This window comes from Polyergus mexicanus, unplaced genomic scaffold (genome assembly GCF_030449975.1).
Source record: "Polyergus mexicanus isolate NDT 795.1 unplaced genomic scaffold, iyPolMexi1.0 SCAF_6, whole genome shotgun sequence".
Lineage (NCBI taxonomy): Eukaryota > Metazoa > Arthropoda > Insecta > Hymenoptera > Formicidae > Polyergus > Polyergus mexicanus.
Window position 1 is genome coordinate 3,862,394 of NW_027223326.1, and position 20,443 is coordinate 3,882,836.

General features: G+C 30.0%; 2 protein-coding genes and 1 pseudogene across 2 annotated transcripts; 2 read left to right on the forward strand and 1 right to left on the reverse strand.

Moving 5' to 3' along the window:
• Nucleotides 1–616: 616 nt before the first annotated feature.
• LOC138934202 (uncharacterized) lies at nucleotides 617–6,504 on the reverse strand (annotated as a pseudogene).
• A 1,659-nt stretch (nucleotides 6,505–8,163) lies between these two features.
• On the forward strand, nucleotides 8,164–8,517 carry LOC138934297 (uncharacterized). Its single transcript, XM_070297924.1, has one exon. The coding sequence runs from the start codon at nucleotides 8,164–8,166 to the stop codon at nucleotides 8,515–8,517; it is 354 nt and encodes a 117-aa protein (XP_070154025.1).
• Nucleotides 8,518–13,345: 4,828 nt separating this feature from the next.
• On the forward strand, nucleotides 13,346–19,866 carry LOC138934298 (uncharacterized). The gene is made up of 4 exons (XM_070297925.1): nucleotides 13,346–14,408; nucleotides 14,934–15,232; nucleotides 18,780–19,071; nucleotides 19,850–19,866. The coding sequence occupies exons 1-4, from the start codon at nucleotides 13,346–13,348 to the stop codon at nucleotides 19,864–19,866; spliced, it is 1,671 nt and encodes a 556-aa protein (XP_070154026.1).
• The last annotated feature ends 577 nt before the right edge of the window (nucleotides 19,867–20,443 follow it).

Consider the following 20,443-nt stretch of genomic DNA (forward strand, 5'->3'; position numbering starts at 1 on the left):
TTATTTTGTATTAATTTTTAATTTTGCATAAGTTTTTGATTTTTAATTTTTTGTATAAATTTTTAATTTTTGTATAAATTTGTGTAATTTAATTTTTTGTTTTATATTACGTTTCTTTATTAAATCTTTTAGAATACATATGGTTATTGAAATGTATACATATAATTGTTTATTTTATTTTATACTCTTATTGTAAAAATAACGGATAATTACAAATTAGCATGTCACTCAAAATATATATTTATTCACAATCTATTCTAAATCCATTGATGAATAATTGTTGCTGCTTATTTAGTTCATCATTAAATATAAAAATAAAACGGAAAAGGTGAGTTATACAATTCTATTTTTAATAGTAAGGATAAAAAATAAAAACAAATTATTGCAGATTTATATTGTATAAATATTTTCACATGTAGTTCACAAATAATACAGAATATGAAGTATTGTTCACGAAATTGCTGATACATTACGAGACATTCTTTTATATGGGACTGATCGAAATACAATTATTAAATAATTAAGTATTAATCATAAGTTTGATATTATAAAAATGTATTTTTAATGAAGAATTTTTTATATAAATGCTTCTTTATTTTATAATTTCCAATATATATTATTTATTAGCAATTTTTTGTAAAAATATTATATAAACATTTTTAGCACCTCTAGGCCACTGCCTTTTTTTAATTTGCGCATCATCAGCTTCGACCCAAATATTAGATATGGAATGAGCAATTTAATATATATTTATATAATGACCTTCATCAATACGTGAACCATGATGAAGTATAGCATTCATCGTCTTATACAATTGTCCAGCTATTAATACTTTAGTTGTTGGAACAGCACATAAGTTAAATTTATCTGTTGCTTTCATTAATTTATCATCCTGCGATGAAAATAATATTAAATGAATAACAACTATCTCTGTTGTCAATGTTATTTCCTTTTTAAGTATTATATCATTTCCAGTAAAATGTTCACATGATTCATTGTGTGATTGATACCAATGTGAAAATGTAACATTTAATAAATCATTAAGAGTATAACTTTTCTTTTTCAAATTATTAACAGGAATCGAAATAATAATATTATTATCAACAATAGTTTTTGTATTACCACAAGTTTTGCACCGCGTAATAGAAGTTACTTCTATTAAATTCTATTAAATTCTTCTATTAAATTCTATTATATTCTATTAAACTTCTTATACAATCATATTTTTCGCAAAGAGCTATAAGAAAATCAGACGCATTTCGTTTTGCAGCGCTTGAAAAATATTCTCCTAAACATTGTCGTATTACATATGTATTTAAATTGCTCATTCCATTTTCATATCGATGCATTAATATACGTAAAACATCTGATATATCGCAATTAAACAATTGCTGTCTAATGACATTTAAATGCAATAAACATTGCAATACCGCATTTGCATAGCATGAAACCTCGTCTGTATTTTGGAAACCATGTATGACCCAAGCAGTATTTTGTCGAACTTTTTCATGTGATTTTTGGACAGAAGTAATTACTTTTGGTAATGCCCATAGAACATCTTTTATTTTGCGATAACGCTCTTTTGAAACGGTAATCATTTCTGCTTTGGGTTTATGTATCCCTTTTAGACGATTATATTCGATGATAGCTTCTTCGCTAGCTATTACCGATGCAGGATCGTAATTAATCAAATGTAATCCTTCTAGAGATGTTACTAGCGACAATGCAACGTAAATTTGGTCACAATTAAATGTAGAGTTACCAATATCTATAATAGCACTTTGCAAACTCAATCCTTGGCTTTTATGAATAGTGATGCTGTTGCGAAAATGATTTCGAACTTGGCGCGTTATCGACTGCGCGTGATAGAATGATGTACCGGCGGATCTTAAGCAGAGGGGGCGCGGGTGGTCGGGGGCCCGGGTTGACTGGGCCGGTGTGCCGCAGCGCTTTACACTAACAATATATTTTATTCGGAAAACGTCTCCTTTGATTTATTAACCGGCTCTCGCCAACAGATGCCATAACTCAGAGATAATGGAAATTGTTTTCTGATAACATAAGCTCTATCAATCACTTCAAATTTAACACTTACTCTTTCAATTAAATATTCTAACCCTGACGATAAAAGAAGTTTAATCTTTTCTACGTAATCAGTAGATATATCTTGTACAATTGAAATCACTGTAGCGATTGTACCATTTACAAGACCCGAACTAGCATCAATATTACGCCGTATCATAACTTTTGCTCCAATTTTAATTGTTATTTGTTTTGAAAGCCCAGCTGTTCTAGAATTATTATCATCATCATTATTTGACAATACTTTTAATACTTTCTTTTTTATATATGGAATGCATTTAATCGTATCTTCAGCAATTAATAATATTTCTTTAGAGACAATGCGATTTAACATTGCATCATTGAGAACATCACACATACGACAAGTAGGCAGTAAACAAATGGTATCTGATGGCAGATTGTCAATAAAATTACATAATTCGTTTAATCTAGATTCGAAAGAATCTCCTTTGAAAGATATTTTTCTACTTTCGAGAATCTTACAATCAGATTTTGTCAATAAACCAATACGAATTCTTGACAGTAACTCACGGTAAGAGTCATCTCCTTGCTGGCGCATATTGATTATCAATTCATCGTAGTCAAATAATATAGTCCATAAATTAACAGCACTTAAGGAACCAAGATGTTTAGCAATTTTTTCATCGGATAAATGCATAAAGATAGGATCTTCGTGTACAGGAGGTAGTTGAAGCAAGTCTCCGAATAAAAGAATGTGCTTTTGACCAAACCAACCATCATCGCAATCACTAGTGTCAAATATTTCAGACAATCGAAGATGTATATACATTAAAGTTAAATTAGATATCATTGACACTTCATCAATTACAAAAAGAATAACATCTTTAAGATCTGCTCGTAAAACTTTCAATACATGATCAGATAGTTGTTTATACTTAGGAGTATGACCATGTTCAACGGGTAATTGAAGCAATCTATGAACTGTCAAATCATCTATATTAAATGCTGCTATACCAGTAGGTGCTGCTACAGCAGTATCTTTGTTAAGATTTTGTTTTATCCAGCATTTAATAGTCTTGATTAAGAAACTTTTTCCGGTACCACCTTCTCCGCTAACATATAATCGTAATACTGATTTATCTGAATCTACAGTATTAATAACTCTATCGAATACTCGTTTTTGATCCATATTTAATTTTGCTATCATTTCAGATACATCGAATTTCTCGAATTACTTTATCACCAAGATCTTTAAAATCTTGCATCGCTTCACCAGCCTCTATATTTTGAATACCAATCGGATTTTCAGGATCATCCTGAGACTGTTGTTTCTGTAAATCGTCATCTAAGCATTGCTGAACTAACTCTTTAGCAGTTTGAAATGCTTTTTGCAATTCTTCTAACCTTTCATGATATTGCAAGGCTTCTACAAGATGCAGTTTTACTTTGTGAAACGATTCGGCATGTGTCGCATTCATTTCTAAGATCCTCCAATTTTCGCCATGGTTGAAACATAAGCAATAACGAAAAGAAATAATTTTCTGGTTGTGTATTAACGTCATATCTATAATGATTAATAAGATATCCACGCTGTCGCCGTTTAAGATAATAACCATTAACTATTTTATAATATTCAATATCCTCATTTTTCGGTTTTATTTTCGAGATATCGTATCATTGTGCAAATTCATAAAGAGACATATTTTTTAGTTCGTTTGGTCTATGTGGATAATAATTATCTATTAAAGATGGATAAAATATATTTGTAGATTCAGCATCGAGAGCTTCAATATCTTTGCGATTTTTTAATTTTCTATATCGTATCTGGTTAACATCTAACCATTTAATAGTCGTGTTTCGATCAGTTCCATATAAAGGAATACCTAACAATGTATCAGCAGCTTCGAGAGCTCCACATTCTCTATTATTCGTAAATCGTAAAGCGATATTCCAAAGACAACTCGCTAATAATTTGTTTTTATTATTCTTACTATCAAGGATGGTATCAGACAACTCACTTTTTCCCGCTTTATTCATATATTTAGTAATGTACCAGGTAAGCAGTGATGATTTTTCACCAATAAATTGTATATCCATATTACCTTCCCATGCAATAAGAAGAACAGGATTATAATCATTTATATTAACTTCATTATCTGTTCGAGGAAGATCATAAAGCCTACTTTTATGTTTCAATTGTTTTCTACCTGCTATCGAAGTTGCCACATCTCTCATATTCAAAGTTTCAGTAACGGGACGAGGAAATCCAAAACAACACCGACCAATAACTTTACGTTCTACTTTTTTAGAGCGAAGACAATAATCATTATGTATATGTCGTTGATGTGTATTAACACGCCTGTACAATAATGGCGAGATATTTCCGGCATTTTGCAGCTTATATATTGTAAAATAAATTTTGAAACTTCTTCAATAACAGATTCACCGAAAATCGGTGCATTTTTAATCCAAATTAATAAGTGGAAATGTTGTATACCTCTACCTTGGTATTCTCGTCGCCAGAAATAGTGTGTTACTTCTCCAATTGGATGATCTTTGGAGCTAATGAAGTCAAGCATTGCCCGAAATTTAATATCGAGAAACCTGGATGCTGATACAGGATCTCTAGCAACAAGTACGCTAACGCATAAAGAGGTGTCGTGCCATCTATTTACCTCACGAATATATTCGCCTAAATCTTCCCATAACCATTCACTCGGACTTAATGTTAAAAACCATGTCGCAGGTCCATAATGCTGCGTCATACAATTTAAATCGCTTCTTGGTTTACGCCAATATTGCTCTGTATTTCGAAGTGTGGCAAATATTGTATTCAAATTAGATTCCAATAATTCTTTCGACACTGCTTCTAAGTATTCTGCAGCTGTATAACGAATTCGCGGATTAGTTACGTTCATTTTATGATAAATTCCACGACTTAACTGACGAATATTCGCATTGTTCAATAAATAAAATAAATATTGTTGATTTAATCTGTACTGGATGTTTAGATGTCAAACGACATTTAATAAATTCATGATCAAAAATTTAACTTGCCTAGTCTCATGTTGTCCATTAATACCAAAAGGATATAAATCCGGAAAACACATTAAATCTAAATATTGTTCACGATTATCCAAAGGCAAATCTTGAATTTTTAACATTTGATATAAGGTTGCCGCAGTTTTATTTGCTTTCTTTTCATATAAGGGATAGATAGTATATTGTTCGTAATAGCCATCATTTTCATCAGTAACTTGAGTTAACATTGCTTTCTGTTGACCCTCTAATGTAACTTCTATATCATTATTTATCTTTTCTATCGGATCATTCAATAATTCAGGCACATCATCCAATGTCGTTTGTGTATTATTTTCTATCTCTTCCATTTGGAATTCTGAATTTTTCAATTTTGCCAAACATAAATCATTATGATTATTTGGCAATATAATATGAGAGTATAAAGTATTGTTGTGCTTTAACCACATTAAAGCATCAAATACTTTTTTAACATCAACTATCTCTTCCCAAATAATCTTTGATTTTGTCGGGATACCTCTAATTAAAATATATAATTCGTGATTATCATTTATTGGGTCAGTAGTAGAACATAATTTATTTAATGTCTCCTGTAACGGAAGTGGTAAATGAAATGTTCTACCTTTAACTTTCTGTACCATTTGTCTTTGAGGTAGTTTTTTATTAATAACAGTTCCCATTTTGAGGACAGTTTGAAATGCTTTAGCTCTCTGTATAAGAATTTTTTCAAATTGTCCGCATTAATTTTTTGTTGTTGTATATGTGCCATTAAATCTCTCCAAATTTGAATGTCTATTTGTGTTTGAAAACTATTGACTTTAGAAATATTTTTTTTATAACACAATTTCTCACATGATACGCAAATATGCCGTGGTGTATCTCCTGAACGTTTAATGAAAGCCTTAAACACTTCATGATATTTAGAAATAATATCATCATCGCTCAGAGTTGTATCTGTCTGTTGATGTTTGTACATATCTGCTTTTTCTTGTGCAGAAGTTACAATCTCATTTAATATGTTCAAATCAGCACAAGTTAATGCTTTATCGAGATTTTCCATTTTTCGATAAAAATGTGTAAGTTGATAAATTAAACGTTTAATAATTCTTACTTTTGGAAAATGAGGCGATAATAATTGAACTGGAAGAAACATTCCTTTGCAAAGTGTTAAATCAATATGACAGCTACGCGTATGGCCCAATTTCTTATTTGAAGTTTTTATAGTACATTCATGAATACTTTGTATCAATTTTGGTACATTCTTTAAAGTATTGTACATATATTTATAGTTTTAAGAAATTTCTGGTAACGGCTAAGTAAAAACGGATCGTTTATTTTACATGAAGTATTGCACAACCATGATTTTTTTGCTTGTATTTTTATTAACGGTAATATATTTACTACTTGTCCTTCCATATTCATTATCAAAGGTTTCGATGAAGTTACATTATGATATGTAGAATCAATGAAATAATTTTCAGATGAGGCTATATGTCTAGATATGCCACATAATGCATGTATCTTCTCTTCAATTGTAAAACATTCGGCGACAAGAGTCAAACTCACTTCTGATTTCTTTTTAATCAAAGTTAACATTTTGTATATATTGCGAACATGACTATTTCTAATATACATACACCAACGTACGATTTTTTCAGCTTCTAATTGTTTCTCAACATGGCCTTTAATTCTAAGCTTCTTTACAATATCTTTTATGAATATTTGTAAAGAATGACAAAGTTTTATGGTGTTTTGCGACCAAAATTTTTCATATTTTTTTGTAATTTTTTTAGTAATAGAATTTTTTATTGCGGATATAGTTGTTTTATTTCTTTTCTCATAATGCTGCTTATTATAAAGCCATTTGCAATCAGTATTTATTGTTTTTTGTCTATCTTGCTGTACCTGAGAATTCTGAGAATAATTTGTACGCTTTTGTGTGCATCGTTTTACAGAATTCTGCTTTCGACCTTGTTCCGTAGCACAATTTTCTAAATTTTTTTCATATCGAGCCCGTTTTTTAGCGCGATTATTTTCTAAATCCTGTTCATATCGATGCCGTTTCTTAATACGATTATCTTGTAAGTTCCTTTGATATCGTTGTCGTTGTTTAGTACGATTGTTCTCTAAATTCTGTTCATATCTATGCCGTTGTTTAGTGCAAATCTCTTCTGAATTCTTTTTATATTGAATTCGCTTTTTAGCACATTTATTTTCTAAATTGTTTGTATTATATTCTTTTATGTTAACGCATTGATTTTCAATATTTTGTTTATTAATATCTTCTAATTGAACATTATCTGCACAAAGACGTTTTTTAGTCAAAGGAACCAATTTTTGTTGCTCCGTCTTACGTTGACGCATCATATGTATACGAGTTGCTTCAGCCTCTCTTAATTTTATTACTGCTAAAGAAAGCACTTCCTGAGAAACGCTATATTGTAAATCTTGTGGAAAATGGTCTATTATATTTGATTCAAGTATTTTCACCAAATGTGAACGCATTAAACTATGATCATATCTTATTTTTTCCGGTTTAATATTAAATACTAATGAAATTGCAAATGCGATTGCGAAAACATCACAATCGTTACCATTTGGTTGATGTTGCACGGTTGGAAATTTGACAGGATATTTCTTAAAATCATATATTGGAAATAATCTTGTCAGGAATTGTTCGTGATGTTTATGTAATTTTTTAGAATTTAACGAATCATAAATAAATATATTTTTCCTGTTATAATAACTGTATACCCAATGTCCATCAAATGGTCCTGATGAACTGTGCAATATTTGTATATGTTTTTTATCTTTTGGCATAGGCTGAATCGTATTAAGGCATTGTATTCGCCACGTTTCAACAGGTCTATAATCTGAACAATTTTGTAAAGGGTAGTTAAAATGTTCCATATGTAAGTCGCTTAACCATTCACCCTGAACAATTATATCTTTTTCTCTAGGCAATAAAGTTATATGTCTTTTTATTTTTATAGACATTCTGTATATTCTGTTGCTGTATAATATTGCTGTATATATATATTGTATAAAAATATATTTTGCTGTAACAGCCGTTTTCTGTAGATGCATAATAACTTTATATTAGCTTACAGCAGTTCTATATTAGCGTACTATATTGACGCACAGCAGCCGTTTTCTGTAGGCGCACAGCAGCCGTTTTCTGTAGGCGCACAGCAACCGTTTTCTGTAGGCGCACAGCAGCCGTTTTCTGTAGCCGCACAGCAGCCGTTTTCTATAGGCGCACAGCAACCGTTTTCTGTAGGCGCACAGCAGCCGTTTTCTGTAGGCGCACAGCAGCCGTTTTCTGTAGGCGCACAGCAGCCGTTTTCTGTAGCCGCACAGCAGCCGTTTTCTATAGGCGCACAGCAACCGTTTTCTGCAAGTGCACAACAACCGTTTTTTATGAGCACACAGTAACTTCTCTTGTATAGTTTTTAAAATAAAATTAAAAAAGAAGGGAAGAAGAAAGGAAACAAAAAAAAGAAATTAAGTTGATTAACTTACCTAATCCTGATCTTTATTACCTGATAAATCTTTCTTGCCTGATCCTGTATTTACTTGCTTATTCTAATTCTTGAGAAGCCGCTATTCTTAGATACATGTATAGAATTGTCACCAATCGTTTAAATTACAAGTCCCAGGTTTTTTTGCAGAAAATTAATGTGAACAGCAGTGTAAATAAATTTTTTCGCAGAAAACTAATCTGATATAACAGATTAATCTGATTATTATAATTAACAATAATAATAACAGTGTAAAGAAAATAAAATAAATATTTTAATATGCATACATAATTAATAAATAATTTTTTTATTTCCATAGTAAACTTAACAGTAATCAAGAATAAATTAATTTAATAGTTATACAATAATTAATATAATCTTTATCCATTTCAAATAAAACGAGAAAAATTATTTTTTCAATTATTTTTTAATTCTTATTATTTTTCTTGTATATAGATACAGAGAATTTTTAAGAGAATTTATGGGAAGATTAATTTTGTTTTTTTAAATAGAATGACTTTAAATATTTTATGTAAATAGATTCTTTGCATAAAAAGTTACAAGGATTATAAACATAGCCAAAAAATATTATGACTTACGAGATACTTTATATTTTCATTGATATTTTATATTTTCATTTATATATATTGTATTTTAATATATAATAAAATTATATCTATACTCGTAAAATAAAACGTTGAAAAAATGACCTTTATTAAAATTCAATATCATCATCTGTCTCTCTTACAATCCTATGAGTTTTGTCTAAAATATGAAATATTTTTTATACAATGCATATATTTTCCGAAATATTAAAAGATTTTGATACTTCGTATATCCTGTTTATATAGCATAATGTAAATTAGCAATAAACATGTAACATATATGAACATATTTTCTATATAATTGTTCTATATATCTATATCGATTTTTTTTCCGAGGAGATATAGACAAATAATATCTGATATAATAAATATGATATAATAGTTCATATCATATAATAAATATTTTAATAAGTATAATTATTAAGCAATTTTCTTAATTAGCTTAGCAATAATTATAATAAAGGAATAAAATAAAGAAAGCTGTATGTATACAGGATGTCCCACCAAAAGTGGCTACCTTCTTTTATCTTTTAAACTCAAAGAGATAAACCGTAACGAATGAGCATAGTGATTGCTTCTAAAAGCTATCTGTGTTAACGAACAGAGAGATATGCATAATATGGATATTTCGATATGATAAAAATTGTAGCGCTGTTTAATACAAATACAACAATGTATGATATAATATAAATATTTTATATATTATACGAGTTTTATCAACTTGAAATATCGCGGGCGACATCTGTCTTTTCATTTTCGGTCCTGCGATATGGCCAACTTCGGATTAAGTATTATGATCAAATGACAACATGATATATGTCAATCTCTACTGCACGAGTCAGAAATTGTCCATAACGCAGGGCAGAAAGTGAAAAGATAGACATCGCCCGCGATATTTCAAGTCGATAAAACTCGTATAATATGTAAAATATTTACATTATATCATACATTGTTGTATTCGTATCAAAAAGCGCTACAATTTTTATCATATCAGAATATTCATATTATGCATACCTCTCCGTTTGTTAACACAGATAGCTTTTGGAAGCAGCCACTATGCTTACAATAGAGTTCAGTTTAAACCATTTAACTTCATATATTTGTTAGGGTCTATCTCTTTCAGTTTAAAAAATAAAAGAGAATGGCCACTTTTGGTAGGACACCTTATATATATTTAGCATAATATAAATTAGCAATAAGCACATAACTTTTCTTTATATAAATAGTATAAGATAAATAAATAAATATTATAGATTATACTAGTGTGAAAAATATCCAAATAATCATATATTAACAATAAAAAGAATATATATATATATATATATATATATATATATATTTCACATCTCAATTTCTGTCACTAGCAATATTAAAAAGTTGCGTTAATTAAAGAAAAATTTGTGCTATATATATATATATATATATATATAATTTATTTATTTCTTTAATATTAAAAGATCAATAGCAATAATAAAAATATAGTATCGTATACCTCAATAATCAAATTAAAACGCAGTTTCCCAAAGCCAATGAGAAATCTCAATAATCACTCAAAGTTTGTCTTCTTCAAAACAGCAATCACAAAAATATCCTAGAAAAATAATAAATTTTATAATATATAATATACACTATATTATAAATAAATAATATAATAATGTATATTACAACATTACTTCTTTTCCATATACAATACAAGTATATTGCAAATAATAAAAAGTAAATACTAAAGTATAACTATAGATTTTAAAGTGAAAAAAAGCTATATGAAGCAATGATCTATATGATATATAAATCATACTTGATATATAATATTTTCTCGTGAAAACATAAACAAATAATGCTTCATATAATATAATATAAACATTTTAATAAGTATAATATTCCAAAAGCCTCTTAAGTATCTTTTCGAAAGTGTTACAAATTATAATAAATAAATAATATATATATATATATATATATATATATATATATATATATATATATGTATATATATGTATGTATATATGTGTGTATATACAATATATATATATATATATATATCTAGTATTAAATAAGTATTAAAAAATAAATATTTTAGATATTAGGCATGAAAAATATATTAAATAATAATCACAAATTTGTTCAAATAAATACCACGGTATTTCAAATAATTATGTCAAATACAGATGAAAGTGAAAATAAAAGTAATATCCAATGATGTGTATGATGATACTCTCTCTCTCTCTCTCTCTCTCTCTCTCTCTCTCTCTCTCTCTCTCTCTCTCTCTCTCTCTCTCTCTCTCTCTCTCTCTCTCTCTCTCTCTCTCTCTCTCTCTCTCCCTTTCCCTCTCCCTCTCCCTCTCCCTCTCCCTCTCGCTCTCCCTCTCCATCACCCTCTCTCTCTCTCTCCCTCTCTCTCTCTCTCTCTCCTTTCTTCTCTCTGTGGAGGAGACGTGTCAAACATCGCTTGGCAAAAGTAATAACTTTTAAACGGTTAAATAGTTACGGGGAGTGATAGAAAGTTATTCAAGTCATAGCGGCATAGACCGGCATTAGCCATGAGAGTTATCTAGCCGGGATATGCTGTTTTGTGGGCGTGAGAAGTGCATTTTCTGTCTGGGACACCAAAGTCTCACACGAAAGGTAGACATTAAAGGTGGACACAAAAGTGCTGACGTGTGACAGTGGAACAGAGGTGACTGATCGCTTACGCTGATATTAGCCGGTTTCAGCCGATAATTATCGGCATGGACGATGAATATGCTGAATATCGATGCTCGGCATGTAAAAAGACAATAAAAAATCAGGTGGTGACATGCAAGTCTTGCTATCAGCTGAATCGTATTAAGCTGTTTTACCATCCAGGATGTGTAAGCAAGCATAGGATTTACGATAAAAATCAAGAATTGGTACCGTGTTCTGGCCCATTTGACAGATTTACAATTGAAAGTGAAATAGACATGAAGAAGGCATCGGCAGTGGCCAGGGGGTGGCAGGGACAGGCTAGGATCTACAGGATCTATAGGTTCGTTTACGACGCCAAGTAGTGGAAATAGAATATCAGGAACGAGTGGATCATCGACTATTGACGTAAAAATAGATTGGCTGGTAAAAGTTGTAAAAGAAATAAAAGATGAAACAGCATGTAAGAAGGAAATTAAAATGATGGTTAAGGAAATAGTTCGTGAAGAATTGGGAAATATTAAGCAGGAACTGCTAGAAGAGCTGAAAAGAATGATACAGGGAGAAGTAAGTGGATCAACAGGAGGAATACAAAGGAGCTATAGTGAAGCGGTTAAAGAGAAAAAGAAAGAGAATGTTATAATTATCAAACCCAAGATTCAACAAGAGAGTGAAGTTACAAAAAAATTGATAAAAGAAAAGATAGATATCAAAAACATGGCGATGGGAATAACGAAGCTAAAAAAAGGAAGCAAGGGGACAGTGATCATGGGTTGTGAAACTGGAGAAGAAATGAAAACGTTGAAAGCCACAGTGCAAGACAAACTAGGAGAACATTTCAAAGTTACGGAATCACCGCAGATGAAGCTTAAAATAAAAATTATCAATGTCAGCGAAGAAGAAATGAGATTGGATGATGATGACTTAATAACTACAATCAAGAAGCAGAATAGAATTGATGCAATAAATGATGGATTCCAAATGCGAATAGTGAAGAAAATAGTTAAAGAAAAAAGAAATGATAATAATCAACTTAGAAGAAAAGAAAAAGAAGAAGGTTCGATAATAATTGAAGTAGATGAAGAAATGCATGAATTGATGTTGAAAAAAGAGAAACTAAATGTAGGATGGAGAAAATGTCTTATATTCAATCATATTAATGTTAAAAGATGCTTTAAATGCTGGGGATACTATCATATTGCAAAAAACTGTACGCGAGATGAAACATGCCACAAATGTGCGGGAAATCATAAAGCGATTGAATGTACGGCAACAAAGAAAAAATGTGTAAATTGTATGTTTAAAATTCGAACATACAACCTGAAGATAAGTGATGAACACGACGCCCTTAGCCCAGAATGTCCAACATTTAAAAGGGCGATACAGGAGGAGAAGAGGAGAGCCGGCTGGTAAGATGCGAAATAGCAATTACAGAAGGAAGCGGAAATAATATTGTATACAAACGCGCAAAGTTTGATGGCGCATAAAGATGAGATACAACATCAGATTATGAAGAAAGTAAATCCGGCATTCATAGCGTTATCAGAGACAAGATTGACTGCTGAAATTGAAGACAGTGAAGTGAACGTACCAGGTTATAGTATAATTAGATGCGATGCTGAAAATAGAAATACAGGAGGGGTTGTTTTATATATAAGGGATGATGTTAAATATGAAATAGTATTACTAAAAAAATTAGAATCGAATTGTTGGTGTGCTGCGATTGAGGTGAAAGAAAAATTGTATAGAGGAATAATAATGGTAATATATCATTCACCGAGTGCATCGCATGGTGATTTCGTGAGATTTCTGGAAGATATAATAGAAGAGTTAATAATACGGGGAGAATGTATGGTAATAGGAGACTTCAATATAGATATTATGTTAGATTCGTTTTATACAAGGAAGTTACAAACGACAATGTTGAGCTTAAGCATGAAACAATATGTAAATAAACCGACGAGAATTACGAAAGATAGTAAAACAATTATAGATTTAATTTTTGCTAATGATAAAATAGAAGTGCAGGTAATGCATGAACCTAAAATAACGGATCATGCGTGGCTAAAAGTTGAACTGAATGCGAATAAATTTGATAATAAATACAGAGAACTTAGTGTTAGGAATTATAGAGAGTTTAATATAGATGAATTTATTAAATTAGTGGAAAATAAATTAGAGAAAAACCAAGATATGAATATCAGTGTGAGAGCGAAGAAATTTGTTGATAGTATAGTAAATGCGTTGGACGCTATAGCACCTAGAAAAAATTTTAGAATTCCGAGAATATGGGAAGGGAAAAAGTGGTTTTCGGATGAAATAAGAGAAGCAGCGGCCAAAAGGGATGAGGCATATAGGAAGGCATTGTATGCTGACACGGAACAAAATTGGTTGCAATTTAAAATTGAAAGAAATACAGTAGTTAAATTAATTAAGACAAAGAAGAAAGAATATTATGAAAATATGATAGATCTTAATAAAGAAAATCCTACATCTATGTGGAAAACACTAAAAGAAATAATTAGAGGCGAACCAGAAGGTAAGAGGGAAGTAGAGAATATAGATTTTGAAATATTAGACAGCACTGAAGGATGCAATATAGCAGATAAATTTAACTTATATTATATACAAAGTATTAATAGTATAGTAAAATCTATAAATGGGAGTAAAACTGGGAATGCATGTAAAAGAATTATTTATGTTATTGAAAACGAGGGAATTATGGAAAATTTTGAAATGATTAGTATAGAGCATTTACAGGAAATTGTTATGGGACTACCGAAAAAGAAAGGTACAGAGGAGGGAATAACTAGCGATATATTAAAGGCAGCATTTTGCGTAATAAAAGAGGAATTTGTTGATATAATAAATAATTCTTTAAAGGAAGGTTGCTGTCCAAAAGGTTGGAAAACGTCTACAATAATACCGATTTCAAAAATAGAGAAAGCTAAAAAAGCAAGTGAATTTAGGCCTATAAATATGTTACCAATATTTGAAAAAGTGTTAGAATTAGTAGTTAAAAAGCAAATTGATACGTATTTGGAAGATAACTATATTATAACAGAACATCAGTCGGGCTTTAGAAAACAGTATTCGTGTGAAACAGCGATTCAAACAGTCATTGATGAATGGAAATTGATAGTTAGTGAAGCAAAAATGGTAGGGGTAATTTTCATGGATCTTAAGCGAGCCTTTGAAACAATAGATAGAAAAAGATTATTAGAGAAATTGTATCAATATGGAATTAGGGGAATGGTTATAGAATGGTTAAGATCATATTTAAAGGATAGAATACAGCAGGTTCAATTTAATAATAAATGGTCTAAATTAATGACCACAGAATATGGAGTACTGCAAGGATCTGTATTAGGACCTTTATTATTTATAGTATATATAAATGATATAATAAAAATCTGTCCAGAAGGATGTAGTATAAAAATGTTTGCAGATGATACGTTAATATATGTAACTGGAGAAAGCAGCGCGGAATTAGAGGGCAAAATGAATATGGCATTTACTATAGTAGAAGAGTGGATGAATATAAATAAATTAAAAATGAATGCAGGAAAAACGAAATATATGATTGTTAGAAGTATAAGAAAAGAACTGCGAGGTAATATAACATTGAAATGTTTGGATGGAACTGAGATTGAACGTGTGGAAATAATGAAATAGCTAGGTATAATTATTGACGATAGACTACGATTTAAGGACCACTGTGATTATATGCTAAAGAAAATAGGGAAAAAAACGAGTTTTTTGAATAGAATAGGTAATTATATATCGGCATACACTAGATGTATTGTATATAAGACAATTATAGCACCTCACTTTGAGTATTGTGCGACGCTATTAATTGATATGGGAGAAACACAGCTGCGTAAATTGCAAAAAGCACAAAACCGGGCCATGAGGATCATATTGCAATGTGATAGACATACCAAAGTGGAGCGTATGCTGCAAGCGCTGCAGTTTATGTCCATAAAACAGAGGCTATATTATAATGTGTGTATATTTATTTTTAAGATTTTAAGAAACATGTTACCGGAGCAATTAAGAAATAGGTTAGAAATTGTGGGAAATGAGAGTGAAAGGCAAACACGACAAGCTGGGGATATTGCAATAAAATATCGCAGAACAAGGAGTGCACAAAAGAGTATGTTTTACGAAGGAGTGAAAATGTATAACGCCTTGCCAGCTGAAATAAAGCGGAATGAAAGAATTGCGCCGTTTAAGCGAATGTTAAAGGAGTATATTGTAATTAATGTAAACTAGATTTGTATTACAAATAGCTGAGAAAGCTAATAAAGATCAATGTCTCTCTCTCTCTCTCTCTCTCTCTCTCTCTCTCTCTCTCTCTCTCTGTCTCTCTGTCTCTCTCTCTCTCTCTCTCTCTCACACACACACACGCGCGCGCACACACACACACATAATGTTACAACATTACTTCTTTTCCATATATATTAAAAATAATAGTGAAAATATAACTACAGATTTTAAAGTGAAGAGTGCTGTATACGCATGCAGTGTGTAACACAGCATACGAAATACACATACAATTTTTTAAAACTTCTTATCCTTTTCTTCTATTCTTATCTTCCTCACTTTTAGTCACTTTGCTTTATTTATTATTCACTTTATCATATAAACTATATCACATACATTACACTCTACGTATATAGGTTAATATAGGTGAATTAAATAGGCGCGAAATTATTGTTTTCTAAATGTATAATGCTGACCTCATACGATACTCTTCGTGATTTATCGATCGATAATCCCTTAATGGTAAATAAGTCCATAATCGTAAATTAAAATTACAAACTATATTACCGACTTTATAAGTAATACTCCTTTTATCGATATTTTGCTCTTACGATAAAGTTATAAGTTATTGTCTTTCACGTCGTCGTCTTCTGCCGCGCGGCAATTGTTACCGCGATTGTTGCATTCTATGTGTGCAGTGTGCAAGAAACTTCCTAAATCTGCAAAATCTTTATGGTATTGGTCATCAAAATGGATAAAAAGAATCAATCCGAGAAAGAACAAAATAACGTAAGTATTTATAATATTCCTTCCATTTTTCATTAATTGTTTCACTACGGAGGGGATAAGGAGAGAAAAAGGAGAGCGAGAAAAAGAGAGCCGTGTAAAGGTATAAAGAGATTTATAATCAGATATTTGTTTTTTTGATAGAATTATATCCCAATAAACACAATAACAACAGTAGTGAAGTAACAGTAACATAACATTAATATAATTTCTCACTCAACAATGTAACTGCGTAACATACAAGGTATGTTATATTGTAGTTACATTGTTGAGTGGGAAATTATAACATTGATGTTATGTTACTGTTACTTTATCTTTACTGGGATATAAACTTGATATTATTTGTAACTACTTTCTTGTTACACTGCAATTCTATTAATGTTTCATAATCCAGCAAACAGAATATAACTGCTATATAACATGGGAATAACATGTAATGTAACAGTTGTTATGTCTAATTTATATTGGGATTATATAACTGTCTCTTATTTCTGCAATATAACACCAGAATATAACTGCTATGTAACATGGGAGTAACATTTAATGTAACATTTGTTATACCTAATTTATATTGAGATTATATAACTGTCTTTTATTTATGCAATATAACACTAGAATATAATTGCTATGTAACATGGGAGTAATATATGTAACAGCCCAAGTAACAGAGTAACGTTAAATGACGACATAATGACATTTATTTTTGGTCTATAATGTCGACAACTAATAATTGACGTTTAAAAGACCTCATTTCTTAGATTAGCCAAAGACGTAATTTTGAAGACATCCTATGATCGTTCAAATAAAGTTGTAACTAATATTGTAACTAATGTTGTAACTAATATTGGGATTATAGTTCATTTGCTTACCGCTATGCGGCGCGCTATTCGTTACCTATACCCGTATTTAAATTTTTGTCATGAGCGTATATAAAGCCTGCAAAATACGGCTAATAACATTGTAATTATTTTTATCAATTCAATCTCTGATACGATTCCCGTACCAGGAAATTCAGATATTGAACTGATTTTTGGAAAATTTAACAGATAATATCCGATTTTAATTTATTCGGACAATTTCTATCCGAATAAGTGAAAATCGTTTGTTATTATTTGCTTAAAATATAAAACATAAATTAACTTCTATATAAATAAAATCTTTAATTTTATAAATTAAATTATTTAAATTTACCTATAATATATATCACATTAATATGTGTTATATTACTATTGTAATTGGTCTTAGTTTTGCTGCCAAACAAACGTGAAAAGATGATGTCCCGTGGATGTGACACATTGACGTAATTTTCGAGTCTCATGAGACCTAACTTAGGATTTTAATTGGTCATTTTGTGACCAAAATTTACTGTCATTGTGACGTCAGTTTGCTACTTGGATGAACTATTACATGACTGTAACAATCATATAACATTTTAATAACATGTTATATTCCTGTTATATAACTGCAATTTTATATGAGTGGGAAATTACAACTAACGTGAATGTTACATGTAACAAATACGTTATATTACTTGTTACATTGCGTTTCATTATCGCAATGTTACAGTTATGTATCTGTGTTTGCTGGGAAGTATCTAATGATATTTTCAAGAGACATGGTAGTGTTTATAATTATTACTGTTATGCTATTATCCTACTATTTCTTTCATAGTATATAATGATTGTAATGCATGTATGAAATAAAATTGAATAAAAGCTAATAATAAATAACAATGTAAAAAAAAGACAGAATTACAAATTTTAAATATTAATAATAACAAATAATAATTATTTTTATATACATTTTTACATATAGCAATATTTTATACAATATTATTAATCAGTTTAAATTTTTTTAGGATTTCAGTGGAGAAATTGATGTCAACACAGAAAATTACATTTTAAAAACAGAATTGGCGGATGTCCAAAAACAGCTAAAAAATATGGAAAGACAATTGGCAGCTGCTGTTGCTGCAAATAAATCATTGCAATTATTGCAACAGCAATCGTCAAATTCAGCTCCAATACAATTGCAGCAACAGCAGCAGCAATCATTAATTTCGGTTCCACAAGCAAATGTATTGCAAATGGCTCCATCACAGCCAATTTCGACACAGTCGCAATCGGATGTATTAAGAAATAAAATACAATGTAAGTATAAATAACAAATTGTTATAAATATGTAATGTATTCATATAAACAATCTTTTCCTATTACAGTAAAAGAAAAATCTCGCTGGCACCGCGCAGGGACAAATTTTCGTGGTCGTGGTTCGGGACGGGGACGGGGTTATGGACGAAATCATCGAGGACGCAATAACATTGTTATTAATATGTAATAATAAATAGCTGGAGATAATATGTTTTGTGTGTGTGTGTGGCTGTGTGTGTGTCTGTGTGACTGTGTGTGCCTGTTATGTGCAATATTTCTGGATATCTGTTGCCTGCTTTTATTTTAATGCACGCACACACACACACACACACATACATACACAACATATCAATATATCAAGCTATTTATTATATATCTTACAGATACAGTATATAATAATAACTAAAAATACAGGTTCATAATAATTAATATAGAAAATCATTTATAATATGATCGAAATATTCTTAAATACTTTCAAGATATAATGTTTTTCAAGTTAATTGTATCATATTAATTGTGCCATTAACAAAGCAAAAATTTTATCTATTTTATGAATATTCTGTGCCTAAGATATATAATAGATACATAATAAATGTAGAATATACAATACAAAACATCAATATATGAAGCTATTTATATATCTTATAGGTACAGAGTAATCATAAAAAATGGATAAAATTTTTCTTTGTCATTATAAATGATTTTCTATATTAATTATTATGTATTTGTATTTTTACTTATTCTATACCTGTCAAATATAATATTATATATCTTACAGGTACAGAATATTCATAAAATAGATAAAATTGTTGTTTCGTCATATTTTAAATGATTCACTATATTAATTATTATGTATCTGTATTTTTATTTATTTTGTACCTGTAAAACATATTAATGCACACACACATATACACACAACATATCAATATGTCAAACTATTCATTATATATTGCTTCGTCATATTATAAATGAATTTTTATATTGATTATTATATTATATGTATCTGTATTTTTAATTATTATTCTGTACCTATAAGATATATAATAAGATAAATAGCTTGACATAATGATATGTTGTTTGTTTGTATGTATGCATGCGTACGCATCCTTGTGCAATATTTCTGGATGTTTATTGTCTGCTTTTTTTTTTAAGCACATACATACACAAGCAGTGAAAACATAGAAAATATAGGTACTTTTTTTTTGCTTTATGAAATAAATGATTTTCTGTGTTTTTAATTATTCTATACCTGTAAAATACGTTGTATGTGTGTGTCTATGTGTGTGTGTGTGTGTAATATTTCTGGACATCTGTTGTATATTTTTATTTTAATGCGTACAAACACATACAACATCTATATATAAAGCTATAG